We start from the raw sequence: 17,950 nt of genomic DNA, 5'->3' as shown, positions 1-17,950 counted from the left end.
ACAAAGTGTTTTTTAGCCAAGCAAGGTCTTTCCCAAAACTTTTAGACAGGCTGCATGAAAAAAATTGATGTTCTAATATTTTTGGTTCTAAGGTTTTAGGTAATACTTTACTTTGATGTTCCACTATAGATGTTATGTACACGCTCAGGCTGTCGTTAAGTAACATTCAACTAAATATCTACACCCTTAGAAAAGATGGCTCTTGAAGGGTTCTTTAGTAAAGAAAATGGTTTTATATAGAACCATGAACACTCAAAGAACCCTTTGCATGATTAAAGTGTTCTTTGCATCCTGAAAGAGTTTGTCAGATTGACGGAGAACGGCTATAGATGGTGCTATATAGAATCTTTTTGAAAAGGATTCTATATAGCACCAAAAAGCGTTCTGCTATTGTTACAAGCTTGACATCGTAACAATAGAAGAACGCTTTTTGGTGCTATCTAGAACCATGTCAGAAACATTCCCCATCGATCTGTAAAGAACTGTCTTCTTTACAGAGCATTACAATCCATATTAAATATGTGTGTATTGAGAATTCATTGCATGGACGAATGTTTATAGTTTTAAAATCCACCTCCTTCGCTTTCGGTATGAGAGGAAAAGAAAGATATATTGTTTGAATTTCACCAAAGTCTTTATAGAAAAGTCTGTCCACTCAGTGGCCATCTTCGCAACACCGCCGGGCAGTTATTCACAGCCATACAAGCCCAAACTCCTGTCTCTCTGAATGGAAGGAGACCAAAATGCTCAAAACTGAAGGTCAAATTACTGTTTAAAAAACATATTTGAGCCTCATAAATAGTCTATAGCATTTGTCTTAGTAACCAGCGAGCTGATTGGCTCTTTTTCTCGAAGGGCGGGACTTTCTCCCCAAACAGATGCCATGTTGAGTGTGGCAAGCTGTCTCATTCATATTTTAACCAGTGACCATCTCCTTCTTTGTAACATCTCTGATTTTATATGCCACAGATAGTTTACGAGGAGCCAAAGCCGGAGGGCACCCATGATTGAGTCCTCAATGAATGGGAGTCAATGGAGCTAAACAGCTAAAAACAAAAAGTTAAAACAGTTTCTAATCACTCGCCCAGAACTTTCCTCTAATTTTAGACAGTAGAAGTTTGTATTTTACTAAAAAAGCAAAGAAAACTCACCTGTATGTTTAATTTTTTCCACAGCAAACGAGTTTTGGGCAGCAGGACGCTAACATTACTGCTACTGAGTGCTGATTGGTTGGCATTACTGCTACTGAGTGCTGATTAGTTGGCATGACTGCTACTGAGTGCTGATTAGTTGGCATTACTGCTACTGAGTGCTGATTAGTTGACATTACTGCTACTGAGTGCTGATTGGTTAGCATTACTGCTACTGAGTGCTGATTGGTTAACATTACTGCTACTGAGTGCTGATTGGCATTTTTATTATTATTTCAGTAATTCAAAAATGTATTACTTTTCTTAGTTTCTACAATGTAAGGATTGGAGAACTGATTTTAATTCCATTAAGAAGAGACAGCTATCTATCTATCTGTATACCTGCCTGTCTATCTATCTGTCTGTCTATCTATCTATCTATCTATCTATCTATCTATCCATCTATCTGTCTACCTACCTGTCTGTCTATCTATCTATCTGTATACCTGCCTGTCTATCTATCTGTCTGTCTATCTATCTGTATACCTACCTGTCTGTCTATCTATCTATCTATCTGTATACCTGCCTGTCTATCTATCTATCTGTCTGTCTATCTATCTATCTGTCTATCTATCTGTATACCTACTTGTCTATCTATCTATCTGTCTATCTGTCTGTCTGTCTGTATACCTACCTGTCTATCTATCTATCTGTATACCTGCCTGTCTATCTATCTATCTATCTGTATACCTGCCTGTCTATCTATCTATCTGTATACCTGCCTGTCTATCTATCTATCTATCTATCTATCTATCTATCTAAGAGAAGTGATGTATTGTTCAGCTTCTATTTCAAATCTGAGAAAATCTGGTTTGGACCGAGTAAATTTACATTCATGAACTTTATTATTGTTATAATGACTGAAGCCAAACAACACGTTAACCGGGCGGAGGTTAGGAGCTGTTCTGTGCGGGATCCGTGGCAGAGCAGGTGCGGCGGAGGTTCTGGGTTTAGGATCAATGGATTCATGTCTGTTTTGAACGCAGCCTCTGACGTAGGCCGATGAGTCACAGGTTCCGGCATGCACCGCGCGGTCTTCCTGCAGGGGAGGGGGCAGTAGAGGTGTGTCCGCTGCGCGTTAAAGCTGGTTCTCGGTGAAAAAGCCCGCACTCTGCTGCGCCACATCTGCTCCGCACGGCGTTTCTCCCCCTCCGCGATGGCCAACTACATCCACGTACCGGACGGCGCGCCTGTCGTGCCCAAATTCAACGTGACTGTGGACGAGCACGACTTCAGACCCGGAGCGCTGCGGCTGATCCAGCAGCTCAGACCGAGCTGGAAGCCCAAAGAGGTCAACATGAAGGTATGACGCTCGTGCACGCGCGCGGATCAAAGAGGGGTCTATTCCCTGCTAGAGACCACCCGCCCCCTTTACCACGTTATATAAGTTAGCTATATAAGGCAGAAGGCGCTATAGCTGCGTCACCAGTTTGCGCATTCACGCTCCGACTTTCAGTGCGACATTCATTTGTGGAGGCGCGTTGCTGAAGGGGAACTCCACCCATATTTTGAAAATTCTCCATAACTAAATTGTTGAGGTATGTTGATATGTAAATAAAGTGCATTCAGAGTGGTCTGGTGTGAAATGCTTCGTTCCAGAGAGTCAGAACTGTTCACAGTGGTGGTGATAGGAACCAGACGTCCACCTCTAAAAACTCCCTCACAGAAAGTTACTACAGGAATGAAATGGTAATGAATTCACTGCCTAAAGATGGTTTTGGCCTAAAATGTATTTTAATCCATTTTATTTTAATCCATTCATGGCGGAGGGATACGTGCAGGGTGTTGTGAGGCAAAATAGTCCCCAAAGAAAAGTTATTAGTTTTAGATTTTCCACTATTTAAACATAGTCAACATTACGTATTACACTATATTAACTCAGAAGATTTATTGGTGGTTTGGAAAGTAAGTAAAATGTCTATAAATGTCTATGTTGTAGTCATGGCGACGCCTGATTCGTATCACCACCATTGTAAAGAGTCCCAACAATAAACCTTTTCACTCCAAACCACCCCGAATGACTGTTTACATCTCAGACACGGAATTATGTAGAAATTTAGATAAATGAGTGGAATTCCCCTTGAATGTCAGTAAGCTGCTGGTGGGTGGGTGGATTAGGAGCCGGTCACATGCTTGTATTCCCTATTTGCATATTAATAATAATTAAAGATGAATATCACCAACTTTTCAAAGTGTCTGCACGATTCACTCGTTGAGATCTAAACAAAGTCCTCCTGAGTGGGATGACGTGAAACTCAGCGACTCAGCGACTCAGATGTCTTTACAGTGGTGGTGATAGGAACCAGGGGTCACCATGTCTACAACCCAAACATGCAGAGTTCATACGGATCCGTAAAACCAGGAAGAGTCACAGACAGTAAATGTGCCAGAATCTAGTAATGAATTCTCCTTGAAAGATAATAAAATTGACAAATGTACATGGAAAAACGTTTCTGTATTCATTTTAATTTCATAAAATATGTGAATGTATGTGACGTTAAGTGTTACCATCCTTGAGCCGGTTTTATGTTGTAAGCTGCAACTTAACGTACATTGAGTTTACACACTTCTCTGTCTGTCTTTGCAAACTGTTATTAATTTAACCTCTTCAACTCCTTGAGACCACCGGTGGTTCCAAAACGCACTTCGTCATATTCTTCATAACTTTCATGTTTCATAAGCTACATTCTAAAGGTGGGCGTCGTATGAGAGCTGTAACTGTCTTTTTCCAGTTAAGTAGATGGGTGATGTAGTTTTAAACCCTTATAATAAAAGAAGCTGAACTCTTTTGAACTTTTTCTACTGAAAGTCGACCCATTTTTCCACAAATCTGGGCTATAAACTATAAACAGATGGCGCCTCTTCAGTGATCTCTGTAAACATTATTTTTATAAAATAATACAAAGAGCGTCTAAGATTTTTGGCTTTCAGCAGTAAATTGTAAGCATATAGCAATATGTGTGATCATAAAACACATTTTCTGTTAATTTGAGGGGAAATAATTGACATGCAGTTACTGAATAATTTGCCTTATGATTTGGTCATGTAAATTCAGATGGACAAACCAAAATATACCCTGAAGAATAAGAGGTTAAAATCACCAATATTACACTTTAATGTAGGTTCTTTTAATGTCCCTGTGGAAATTCAGTACTCCAGCATTTAATCTTTGGTTCTGGATAAGCCCTATACTTTGAAAATGACTGAAGTGCACAAACCCTAAATATATAGCCATTTTATTTACCATCCAAAACCTCCAGTGAACCTACACGTCTTCTGAGTTTATATGGGATGTTGATGATGATGAAAAGTTGAAAATTAGAAAAAATAACTTTTGTTGGGGTACTTCGCGTCTACGGATGTTAAAAATGATACTTTAGGCCAAAACCTCCTCTCAAAGTCTCAGACGTCAGGCAAAGTATTTTTAAGTATTTTAACAGACTCATTCAGAGTGGGTTGGTGTGAAACACTCCGATCTAGAGAAACTTGCCGAGTCCGAATCATTCACAGTGGTAGTGATAGGAACCAGACGTCCAAAGTTTAATGCCTGTGTCATAGGAAGTTTATTGTAAACTAAATAGTTACAACTGTGTCACCTGATATCTGAGACATGATAGTTTTACAATAAGAATTTGGCCTGAAATGTATTTTTAAACATCTATTCATGGCGGAGGGGTACATGCATGGCGTTGTGAGACTAAATAGTCCCTAAGAAACATATTTGTGTTGTAGACATGGCGACCCCTGGTTCCTATCACCACCACTATAAAGAAACCTGAGTCTCTAACAATGAACCATTTCACACCAAACCACTCTGAACAACTTTGTGTCTCAACCACTGAATTATGGAGGAGTTTTGAAAAATCAGTGGAGTTCCTCTTTAAAATATTTGGACGTCTGGTTCCTATCACCACCACTGTGAACAGTTCTGACTCGATAAGTATCTCTAGAACAGAGCGTTTCGCACCAAACCACTCTGAACGACTCTGTTTACATCTCAATGATTGAATTACACAGGATTTTTGAAAAAGTGGTGGAATTGTCCTTTAAGATATCCGAGGGCCAGTTTATTTTGAAGTTGTCAAAAGAAGCGTTCTAGGTCGCGTTTCCTTTTCCTGCTCTTTAACTACACAGTGCTGTGGGGAGCGTTACAGTGTGAAAGATTCAAAAATAAACGTGTCAGAGGAAATGAGCTGGTTATGTTACAGCCTGCGAAGTGCACATGATGGCCGCCGTAACAGCCTCTGCCTTGCCTTGCCTTGACTTTGCACATGTACTGTGTGTGTGTTCTTCAGCATACAAGAGGGGAACACCAATTTAGAATCACTCAAGCAACTTTTAGCTGGATCTGCTTCCTGTGTTAAAGGGAAAGTCCACCTACTTTTCAAAATTTCTACATAACTAACCGGTTAATATGTAAACAGAGTCATTCAGAGTGGTTTGGTGTGAAACCCTCCGTTCTAGAGAAACTTACCGAGTCAGAATCATTCACAATGGTGGCGATAGGAACCAGACGTCTGAACAGCTTAAAGGGGAATTCCACCGATTTTTCTAAATTTCTCCTTAATTCAGTGGTTGAGACACAAAGTTGTTCAGAGTGGTTTGGTGTGAAACGCTCTGTTCTAGAGAAACTTACCGAGTCAGAATCATTCACAGTGGTGATGATAGGAACCAGACGTCAAGTCAAGTCAAGGTTTATTTATATAGCGCTTTTTACAACAGGTGTTGTCACAAAGCAGCTTTACAGAAAAATCCGGGTCTGAGCCCCCATGAGTGTTGCCAACCTCTGCCTCTAAAAGCTCCCTCACAGAGAGTTACTACATGAAATGGTTATGTATACCCTGCCTGAATATCTCTGACATTGTTTTATGATAGTTTTGCGAGGCCTAAAACATGTTTTTAAAAGCCATTTATTGCAGCGAGTTACATGTCAAATGTTATACGACAAAGTAGTGGCCAAAGAAAACATACTTGTTCAGATTTTAACATCATCAGTGTCATATATAAAGCTTTGAAGATGCGCTGGCTGTTTTGAATTGCAAATAAGATGGCTATATTTACTTAGCCAACATTGTGACTGTGGTTCCTATCACCAGCACTGTATAAGACGTTCTGAATTGTTTCGAAACACTCTGAATGACTTTGTTTACATCTCAACAATAAATGATGAGTTATGGAGAAATTTTGAAAAGTGAGCGGAGTTTCCCTTTAACTGTAGTGCAGTCGGAAGTGTGGCAAAGCTAAAATGTGCTGCGGCCTAATAGGTGGTTTATTACCATGACAGAAACAGTACTTGGCTTCAGAATGGCAAACGTGACCTTCACCCACAGGCTGAGAACCTGCTTATTTGCCTTTTAATTGAAAGACAAACCGTCCTACGAGGACCGGGGCACTGAGAGCGCATTGTCTGCTCCGTTTTACCACAAGAAAAAGAAACTCAAACCCGTCGCTCTAGTTCTGTGCCCGCTATTTAGCGCACTCTTTTCATCTCAGGTTTCTCGGTGTTTTTTGTTGGCAGCGCTATGGAGACAGGGGTGTTTTCTTGCCCCGTGGTTCAGCAGAGCAGGTTTGGCTCTGGATTTGCCAGGTGCGGCAGTATTTGCATTGAGCTTTGCTTCGGGAACCTTCCAGTCCTCCACTCGTGGAGATGGGAGGGCCTCGGTCACGAGACGCTGTCCATGTAAAACAGTTTCCCTCCTAAAGTCAATAAATAATGCTGGCTGTGCCTTAAAGGGCCCATATAACATACTTATGATGGTTTTTTATGTACCAAAAAGTCTTAATTCACTGATAAAATACAATATCCAGCCTCTCTTTACTCTTTTGAACAGGCTCTTTTTGTTATTGTGTCTTTAAAGTGTAAGTTTAAAGTATATATGTAAATGAGCTCTGTTCTGATTGGCTGACCCGTATTGTGCCTCATTCAAAAAGCAGTCCGGGCTGAAGCACTGATTGTAATTTTAATGTGAGTATTTAATGCTAAACTGCTGTTTAGGCTGAGTAGGTAGATTTATGTAATATATGTGTTTGGTTTTTCATGACATCACAAAAACAGTGACTCAGACTCTTTCAGTAGGGAAGACTGTTGGGTCAATATCAATATGGGACACTGATGTATTTTTATATATAGCTGGTAGGCCTCTCACAGTTAATACACAATCCCCTCATCACAATTGAGCTGATCAGTTCGTTTCTGCGGTTGATGGCTTTCGCAATCATGTGTTTGTGTCACAACAAACAGACACATTTTCATCAGTTGTGTTGAGGTTGAAGCACATGCATACAAATAAAGACAAGCAGAAAACATATTTATTGACACTTTGTGGGTCTGTAGCAGCTTTAGAGTGACGTTTGTTTACTATTGTATGTTAATGACGCCTTTAGAGGGCGGCGCTGAGTGACGTTTGTTTATATGATGTTTGTTAGTGACGCCTTTAGAGGGCGGAGCTGAGCGACGTTCGTTTATTTGATTGTTGTTAATGATGCCTTTAGAGGGCGGCGCTGAGCGACGTTTGTTTATTTGATGTTTGTTAATGACACCTTTAGAGGGCGACGCTGAGCGACGTTTGTTTATTTGATGTTTGTTAGTGACGCCTTTAGAGGGCGGCACTGAGCGACGTTTGTTTATTTGATGTTTGTTAGTGACGCCTTTAGAGGGCGACGCTGAGCGACGTTTGTTTATTTGATGTTTGTTAGTGACGCCTTTAGAGGGCGGTGGTGAGCGACGTTTGTTTATTTGATGTTTGTTAATGACGCCTTTAGAGGGCGGCGCTGAGTGACGTTTGTTTATATGATGTTTGTTAGTGACGCCTTTAGAGGGCGGCGCTGAGCCACGTTCGTTTATTTGATTGTTGTTAATGATGCCTTTAGAGGGCGGCGCTGAGCGACGTTTGTTTATTTGATGTTTGTTAATGACGCCTTTAGAGGGCGACGCTGAGCGACGTTTGTTTATTTGATGTTTGTTAGTGATGCCTTTAGAGGGCGACGCTGAGCGACGTTTGTTTATTTGATGTTTGTTAATGACGCCTTTAGAGGGCGGCAGCGAGCGACGTTTGTTTATTTGATGTTTGTTAATGACGCCTTTAGAGGGCGGCGCTGAATGACGTTTATTTATTTGATGTTTGTTAATGACGCCTTTAGAGGGCGACGCTGAGTGATGTTTGTTTATTTGATGTTTGTTAATGATGCCTTTAGAGGGCGGCGGCGAGCAACATTGGTTTATTAGATGTTTGTTAATGACGCCTTTAGAGGGCGGCGCTGAGCGACGTTTGTTTATTTGATGTTTGTTAATGACGCCTTTAGAGGGCAGCGCTGAGCGACGTTTGTTTATTTGATGTTTGTTAGTGACGCCTTTAGAGGGCGGCAGCGAGCAATGTTGGTTTATTAGATGTTTGTTATTGACGAATTATTTTGTTGTTTTAATTGTTCTCAGTGGTGGTGATAGGAACCAGGGGTCGCCTGGACTACCACCTTTCAAACAGAAACAGAGCAGCCTCCTCATTCGTTTTCAAACCTTTCAGCTCTGATTAAGCTGCAGTTTCCTTTTCACCAGCTTTCTGTTCGAATTTTCCCGTTCCACCTTAAATGGTGCTGCAGCTACATTCTGCCGCTTCAGGCTGAAACAACCTTTGTAGTTCTGCATCTTATTTTTATTTTCAAAGATATATGTCATAAAACTAGTGCAGTGTAAGCTAAGCTAAGATCAGTGCATGGACGCCTACCTGCTAACAGAAACGAATCCTCAAAGCTTTGACAGCAAACCACGTTATTACAGCTCTGCACACAGGGAGTTTACAGTGAAATCGGAGCTGAATGTGTAATAATATACTTCAGCAAAAATGTTTTTCATTAGTGAAATAGATACGACAAGGCTGAAGTTTGGCTTCCTGTTCACCAACTTCTTGTTCGAATTGTCCCGTTCCACCTTAAATGGTGCAGCAGTTACATTCTGGCACCTCAGAAGAGGAAGCTGGTGAATAGGAAGCCTAATTCAGCCCTGTCAGCTCTCAGTGGTCTCTCCACATCTCAGCATCGGCTAAAGCCGGCCTCACACCAAACGACTTCTCAGGCGATTTCACTGTCGCAGACAAGTAACCATTGTCTGAATAGAATCATGAGAGTCTTGTTGGAGTTGCGTCGCGCTCACGTCATCTCGATCGTTTAGTGTGAGGTGGTCAGGACGGCCATCTTAGGTCAGTCTTTTTCTCATTTTGACTGCGATGAAATGAAATGAACCTTTTTAGCCAACTGTGTCTGAACACATCGGAATTAGACCTCCGCGTTTAACCCATTCGTGCAGTGAAACACCACATACACACTAGTGAGCACACTTGCCTGGAGCGGTGGGCAGCCCTATCCACGGCGCCCGGTTAGGTGGGTTAGGTGACTTGCTCAAGGTCACTTCAGTCACGTACTGTCAGCTCAGGGGATCAAACCGGCGACCTTCCGGTCACAAGGCTGGTTCCCTAACCTCCAGCCCACGACCGCCCCCTAAATCTGGGTGATGATCTACCAGAGTATACAGTTCCACTGTGAACTGGGCAGAGCCTCAGACCTTTACACGCCCAGCCAACGTATCCTCCCATCTGTACCACTATAGAGTGGAAGGAAAAGGGCTTATCTGCTTGTAAATTTCCACCAGGTGCATGATGGGGAATAATCTCAAAAATCTAGCTGCAGTCTTGCAAATAGTGACACTGCAAGATTTCTAGTCTTTGTAAAATCATAGTCTGTGAGTAAAAACCATGACACTGTCTTTAGATGTGAGAGGGTGTCAGACTTTAGTCTTAAAGTCTTTTCAGAGTCTTCTAGTGTACGGTTAGCATAAGATGGATGCTTAACTGATCGATCTTTCCATCTCTACCGATAAGTCCTTCGAATGACTGTATACATTTTAAAAGATTCAATATTGTTTCATTTTGAAAAATCAGGTCAACTCCTCTTGAGAAGATTCGGATGCATATATTGATCAAATTAATGCGCGTCGTTTGGTGCTTTTTGTTACGTATTCATGCTGCAAGTAATTAAATTAAAAACCAGTTTCAACAGTTTCTGCCTTCCCGAGCTCCCGAGCTCCAGGGACGACGTGCTGCTCTGTATAAGGTTAGGAGGCAGGGCGTGACTTGTTTGTACACTCAGTGTATCGGGGGGGTGTGGCAGCCATCGGACTGTTTTCTCCAGTGATGAAGGAAAACGAGGCACTCAGCACATGCCAGGCCTTACTGACTGGGGCAAAAATAAAATTCCTGACATTCCTCCTGCATCCGCTCAATCCCTCATAGGGCACATGATTAGGGCTGGAATGCCAGGCTGCACAGAACACGCTTCACTTTACATGAGGGCGACAATGAGACTTTTTACAGCTCCGACAAAAACGCAATCTGTCCAAGCTCATGTGACACCTGGTTCCTTGTTTGCACCTTGTTTTTAGGAAAACAAACGGAGTGGTGAGGGCGGAGTGTCGCGATCAGTGGACAGCCGTGTTGTTCGGATGATTGTTGCATGCCTAGCGTTGTTTTTCGGTTTTACGTTTTCGGTTTTTCGGCCGGGTTCGTCTTCAGTTTCGGTTTCAGGCAGGAAATTTCATTTTGGTGCATCACTAATCAAACCTGTTATTTTACATTGAAATGAAGATGCTTAATGCTTAATGTGTATTGCAATAATAATGGAAATGAATCTTGTTTGATGCCTGCTTCTGGATGATTGACGCATCGCTGTTGCCGGAAGAAAACCTCGTATTTCCAAAATGGTAACTTTACAGGAGAAGGAAAAAACCTACTTTAGTTTTAATGTAAGTCAATAGAACCAGAAGTTTTTCCAAGTCGTTTTGGGCCGTTTCTTTTGGTTCAATCATCATGAAATTTACACACAATGTAGAGGGCGACAGGTATTTTCAAATTATGTCAAAAACTGGAAAACGACAAAAATGGAGATATGAGGTTTTCTACAGCGATATATTGGTTAAATTACGCGTCAGTTTAAATTCTATCAGGTTGTTGATGTCTGGCCCAGCCTCCTCACAGTCCATGTTACAAAATCAAATGCTTCTTTATTGCTCGTCTGCAGTTCTGAGCAGAATCTCGTGCTGCGAGAACAATACGAGCTTGTCTTCAGAGTCAAATGTTAAACAGGCAGATTCAGTGGACACTGCAGCGCTGATGTTCGCTGAAAAGCACGCTGTGGTGTTTGTTTGGTGTGGACCGTCATAAAACCGTGTTCCCACTAGCAGCAAACTAAACCCAGCTTTTGGAATTCCAAAGTGAACACCTGGAGTGTTCACACCTGTCAAAATGAACCGAATTAAAGAGAAATATTGATTGGTTGGCACCGAACAAGGCAGGTGTGAAGTATGGCGTTCAACATTGAAATATTTGTCCAATTCAATGAAAAGATTCATTCTCGAATGTAGAAAACGGGTTTTTATCAGCTCAGTCATACAGATCAAGGATATACACTGATCAGGCATAACGTTATGACCACCTCCTTGTTTCTACGCTCATTGTCCATTTTATCAGCTCCGCTTACTATATAAGTGCACTTTGTAGTTCTACAGTTACAGACTGTAGTCCATCTGCTTCTCTGATACTTTGTTAGCCCCCTTTTACCCTGTTCTTCAGTGGTCAGGACCCCCATGGACCCTCACAGAGCAGGTACTATTTGGGTGATGGATCATTCTCAGCACTGCAGTAACACTGACGTGGTGGTGGTGTGTTAGTGTGTGTTGTGCTGGTCTGAGTGGATCAGACACAGCAGTGCTGCTGGAGTTTTTAAACACCTCAGTGTCACTGCTGGACTGAGAATAGTCCACCAACCAAAAATATCCAGCCAACAGCGTCCTGTGGGCAGCGTCCTGTGACCACTGATGAAGGACTAGAGGATGACCAACACAAACTGTGCAGCAGCAGATGAGCTATCGTCTCTGACTTTACATCTACAAGGTGGACTGACAAGGTAGGAGTGTCTAATAGAGTGGACAGTGAGTGGACACAGTGTTTAAAAACTCCAGCAGCACTGCTGTGTCTGATCCACTCAGACCAGCACAACACACACTAACACACCACCACCATGTCAGTGTTACTGCAGTGCTGAGAATGACCCACCACCCAAATAGTACCTGCTCTGTGAGGGTCCATGGAGGTCCTGACCACTGAAGAACAGGGTAACAAAGTATCAGAGAAACAGATGGACTACAGTCTGTAACTGTAGAACTACAAAGTGCACCTATATAGTAAGTGGAGCTGATAAAATGGACAATGAGCGTAGAACCGCTGAGATTAATAACTGATCACATTGATTTATCAGTCTACTCAGGCTTGTACACTTAACTTGCACAGTAATCAAAATCTACTAATAATGAGAATCGTTGCTTTGGTGTTACATAAACAGTCTGCAGGGGGACCTGAAGGAACACCCGATTGCTGATTCATGGATGACGTTGCTATAGGGGTATGAGCACATGACCGAAAGCATGTTCCATTGGAACCTGTTTAACTACATTAAACATCCGTGTTGCGTTTTGCCCTGTATTAGTTTGTGCCGCACTTTGCCCTACTTACTGTAACGGTGCGGCCACAGAAACAGGTTTCAGATGCAGGTGCTCGGAGTATCTGCCTCAAAGTAATTGGCTGCAAGACCCTATGCCTAGCCTGTCTAGAACGCTTAGCTAGAACACCGTTTCTAGTGTGTTCTTAACTGCGCTAGCCACAAAAAAGGCGTCAGTCAGCACAATCTGGTAGCAACCGCAGCTCAGCTCAAGTCAGCCAGTCTGTCACTGCCCACACGCAAGAAGAACTTGCACGCATGTTGCCACTGAACAAACTTCTGCCTTTTTGTTTTAAAACCAACAGCCATTCAGGCACGGACAGTGAGTTCTCTATGGATAACACACCTAAATATGGCTTTTTACTGCCGTTTTAATGCACAATTTCTATTTATGTGCTATTTTTTAACATATTGGGGAAGAAAAACAAAATATATGAAGGGTGCCATAACTTTTGCACAGGCCTTATTTTATTGGTTTGTTTGATTTTTACCCAATATGTTAAATTAAGCGAATAAACAGTAACTGTGCATTAAAATGTGCTGAAACATCTGTAGAGGATGTGTTCACTTATGTTCACAAGTAATTCGACCAGGTGTGCACAAACATTTGCACACGACTGTAATGTGAATGGAGACGTCTCTTATTTCATAAACCTGCCTCTGGAATCATTAGCATTACTTTCTGTAGTGTGAATGTATGATGTAGTATAATATTAATATTTTATTGATTAAGTAGTGACATCACTAATATGTTTAATGCATGATTTTATTTTCTAGTTAACCTCTTGTTCTCCAGGGTATATTTTGGTTTGTCCATCTGAATTTACATGACCAAATCGTAAGGCAAATTATTCAATAACTGCATGAAATGAATGTAAATTTTTATTTTATTTATTTGTTTTTTGGTAAAAGCTCGCCTCAAATGAACAGAACGTGTTTTATGATCACACATATTGCTATATGCTTACAATTTACTGCTGAAAGCCAAAAATCTTAGACGCTCTTTGTATTATTTTATAAAATAATGTTTACAGAGCAGATCACTGAAGAGACGCCATCTGTTTATAGTTTATAGCCCAGATTTGTGGAAAAATGGGTCGACTTTCAGTAGAAAAAAAAATTATGAGTTCAGCTTCTTTTATTATAAGGGTTTAAATGACATCACCCATCTATTTGACTGGAAGGAACACAGTTACAGCTCTCATACGCCCCCCACCTTCTGAATGTAGCTTATGAAATATGAAAGTAATGAAGAATATGACGAAGTGCGTTTTGGGACCACCGGTGGTCTCAAGGAGTTCACATATCCAAAATAAATAGATAAATTATTGCTTTTTTTTTTAATTAAGAGTTTGATATAGCATGTAAACATTACTAAAGCTTCAAAGCATTGCACACTCAGTCCATACAGTCCAGGTGTGGAGAACAAGCTGTAAAAACAGCCTGTTTTGAATTCAGTGTTTTTGTGATGAACCAAAACATATACACATGTATCTGCCGGCAGCAGTTTAGCCCCGCCCATTCACATTACTGAAGCTATAAGCAGTGTTTCAGCCTGGATTGAGTTTTAAGTGAGGCAGCCGATCAGAACAAAGTTCATTTACATATATGAGTCGTAAAGGGACAGTCACAAAAACAGCCTGTTTAATTCTAAGAGGTGATAAGAGGTTGGAAAATGGTGATGAATGTTGTTGGTACATGAACGCATAAACACACACAAACGTTGTGAGTGCATCCTGGGGCAAAACGGTAAAATAAACAAGTACATAAAAAGTAGAGTCCAAGTTGTTGATCTTCTTCTGGGTTCCAGGAAACTGGAACATGTGACTTGGTCACATTTTACTTCCTGGAGCCTAGAAAAGTCATTTCTTGCACTTGAGTCATCAATAGGTTACAGATTAATAGACTATTAGTAAAATATAATCTGATCTGCTGCTTTATGAGCCAAAAGAAGTTGTTTATGCTGTGTGACTTTAAGCTTCAGTGCAGAGTAGGACTGTAATGTTGCTGTTAGGTTGCTTATTATGTTGCTTATATTAGAATCATATTGTTAACAGAAGATATTTGCTTATAAAAAATTATCAGCCTCAGGCCTGATTCACACATACTGCCTCTGCGTAGCATGAGCGACGCGAAAAGTCTTGCTTTTCATTTCGGTGACCATGTTAAGTGGTCAGCACTTTCATACAGGCTGTATGTGCGAAGCGGAAGAGTCCCAGAGACCCGGTGCTGTTTTTTTCTGCACACATCATGCAGCAAAGTACACTGAAATAAGCCATTAAAATCACTGAAAATTAAAAACTTTAAACAATTTTTTATTTCATTTAATTCATGACAAAATACTAGTCAAACATTCTGCCCCAAACATATTTCCTGGTTGGTCTACCAGGCCTGAAACCTTTGCCTAATCACAAGCCAGAATGCTGTCGAGGATAAACAAACATATCGTGCACTTTTCAGTTATTGACATAATCTGAAAACACCTGTTGGCCTTTACGTTGTGTGTAAATTTCATGAAGAATGGACCAAAAGAAACGACCCAAAATGACTTGGAAAAAATTCTGGTTCCATTGATTCACATTAAAAGTAAAGTATGTTTTTTCCTTCTCCTGAAAAGTTATCTTACAAACTTGTACCTTAGGAATTGTTTGCCAGGCCCTTCCAGATATTTTGTGAGGTACATCAGTTAAGGCGAGTTCCATTTAAGGTGGAACACTCAAGGAACCCTTTGCATGAGGAAATGTTTTTTCAGATTGATGGAGAATGTGTTGTAGATGGTTCCATATAGAACCTGTTTGAAAAGGGTTCTATATAACACCAAAAAGCGTTCTTCTACTGTTAGTGTCAAGCCTGTAACAATAGAAGAACCCTTTTTAGTGCTTCCTTTTCAGACAGGTTCTATATAGAACCATGTAAAACACAGCCTTCATCAATCTGAAGAACCATTTAGTGATGCAAAGCACCCTTTAATGATGCAGTAGGTTCTTCGAGTGTTCATGATTCTATATATACAGCCATTTTCTTTAATGAAGAACCCCTGAAGAACCTTCTTTTTGAAGAGTGTAGTAGTAGTATTACATATTAAAATACATTTTATTATTATTGAAAAGAATAAATGTTAAATAGAACTATGGAAATCATTCCCAGCGTCACGCGCACTGGATTCACAGTGCGTATCATCTCGCGACCCCCCGTATCGAAAACAATAAACATTAACATGCGTATCATGACACCTTTTATTGGATGCTTATTTTTCTCTTCCATATTTGAGTGTCACATGACGAACTGTCCTCTCTCGCTCCCTCCTCTGTCTGCAGTCTTTCACAGACGGCATCACCAACAAGCTGATTGGCTGCTACGTGGGCGACGCCCTGCAGGACGTGGTCCTGGTGCGCATCTACGGCAATAAGACGGAGCTGTTCGTGGACCGCGAGAACGAGGTGAAGAGCTTCCGGGTGCTCCAGGCCCACCGCTGCGCCCCGCGCCTCTACTGCACCTTCGACAACGGCCTGTGCTACGAGTTCCTCGAGGGCATGGCCCTGGAGCCAGAGCACATCCGCAGCCCCTCCATTTTCAGGTGAGGAGCATGTGTTCGTGCACACGTTCAGCCTAGATTCGTACTCTGCTGCCTGAGTTTCTGGCTCACCAGCCAGCTCTGTGCTCATTTCCTCTGCGAGCTGAAGCCACAGGCTGCTTTGCAACCTGATCCTGCTGCTCGTGATCTCAAGCTTGCCAAGACCCAGCTCCAGCTCCAGCCCTCACTCTGTGCCTCACGGGCACGGAGACGCTCTGCATGCCCTGCCAAAGGGCTTATATGGCATCTTTCCAACTTGTGTCTATTAACAGCCTTCCTTTGGAAAAAAATAGAGCTTGACTATTATTGGCTTGAATGTCAAACCGCAGAACATTGAAGTTGATGATTATCTTGTTATTTTTTGTTGTTTTTATTAAGGCTTATTGCACGGCAGCTAGCAAAGTACCACGCCATCCACGCACACAATGGCTGGGTGCCACAATCGGATCTCTGGCTGAAGATGGGCAAGTTCTTTTCCCTCGTTCCCACCCACTTCGACGATCCGGATAAGAACCAAAGGTGAGGCACGTGGGCTGAGCTGGTACATGAAGGTATGAGCCGAGGGAGGTGCCACTCTGTCTAAGTGTTCATGGTGCAGTTAAGAGCAGCATTGTTATTGTGGTTACAGTTTGACTGGGACGTTATAGGCGGTCCTGGCTCAGTCCCAGAGCGCCAAACCCTGCTCTCGTGCATGAACAGCTCCTAATTGAACACACTTGGCCCTACTTTTTGGGCAATGATGACTTTAAGTGGATGAGGTGTGTTAGATTAGGAACAGGAGCAGATATAAGCAGATCTCAGCCGGATCTCAGTGTACGAAAAAAAGGTAAACGTAACTAGAGTTATTATCCAATTGTGCAGGATAAGGTGGGTAAAATATAACAGATTTTCTTATCTAGTTAAACAGATTCAAGTGGAACGTGCTTTCAGTCAGGGTTCCACAGTGAGCTTGCTGCCATGGAGTTCTGGTGCTCCTGATTTGAAATGAATAGGAGCGAACAGAAAGATCTATGAGCACCAACTTAAACTTAATCTGAACTTTTTATTCCCTCTATTTTCTTTATAATCAGTCAGAGAGGAAATGTTTGTTTAGATGTTTCCTACAGTGTAAAAGCCACTCCGATTTTTCAAAAATTCTACATAATTCAGTGTTTGAGATGTAAACAGAGTCATTCAGAGTGGTTTGGTGTGAAATGGTTCAGATGTCTTTACAGTGGTGGTGATAGGAACCAGGGGTCGCCATGACTACAACACAAATATAGACATTTTATTTACTATCCAGAACCACCAGTGAACCTACACAAGTCTTCTGAGTTCATATGGAATGTTGATGATGGGAAAATAGGGGAAAATCTGAAAAAATAAGTTTTCTTTGGGGACTATTTTGCCTCACAGCACCTTGTATGTATCCCTCCACCTTGAATAGAGTTTAAAAATATGTGTTGGGCCAAAACCTCCTCAAAACTACCATGAAACAGCGTCTCAGGCATCAGGCATTTCATGTAGTAACTTTCTGTGAGGGAGCTTTTAGAGGTGGACGTCTGGTTCCTATCACCACCGTTGTGAACAATCCTGTTTTGGTAAGTTTCTCTAGAACGGAGCGTTTCATCGGAACGAGGGGTCTCAATTTCATTGTCATATAGCC

The 17,950-nt window shown here is 41.6% G+C and overlaps 1 protein-coding gene across 1 annotated transcript in view; it reads left to right on the top strand.

Moving 5' to 3' along the window:
• Positions 1-2,194: 2,194 nt before the first annotated feature.
• The window catches only part of etnk1 (ethanolamine kinase 1), a 35,117-nt gene continuing 19,361 nt past the window's right edge, over positions 2,195-17,950 (top strand). The window contains exons 1-3 of the mRNA XM_036577721.1: positions 2,195-2,493; positions 16,049-16,308; positions 16,684-16,824. Of these exons, the coding sequence (XP_036433614.1) occupies positions 2,347-2,493; positions 16,049-16,308; positions 16,684-16,824 (548 nt within the window). The 5' untranslated portion in view covers positions 2,195-2,346. The remainder of the gene's footprint in view (positions 2,494-16,048; positions 16,309-16,683; positions 16,825-17,950) is intronic.

Source organism: Colossoma macropomum, unplaced genomic scaffold, assembly GCF_904425465.1.
Source record: "Colossoma macropomum unplaced genomic scaffold, Colossoma_macropomum, whole genome shotgun sequence".
Classification (NCBI taxonomy): domain Eukaryota; kingdom Metazoa; phylum Chordata; class Actinopteri; order Characiformes; family Serrasalmidae; genus Colossoma; species Colossoma macropomum.
The sequence above is the reverse complement of the archived record's forward strand: the minus strand, read 5'-3'. Positions and strand labels throughout refer to the sequence as shown.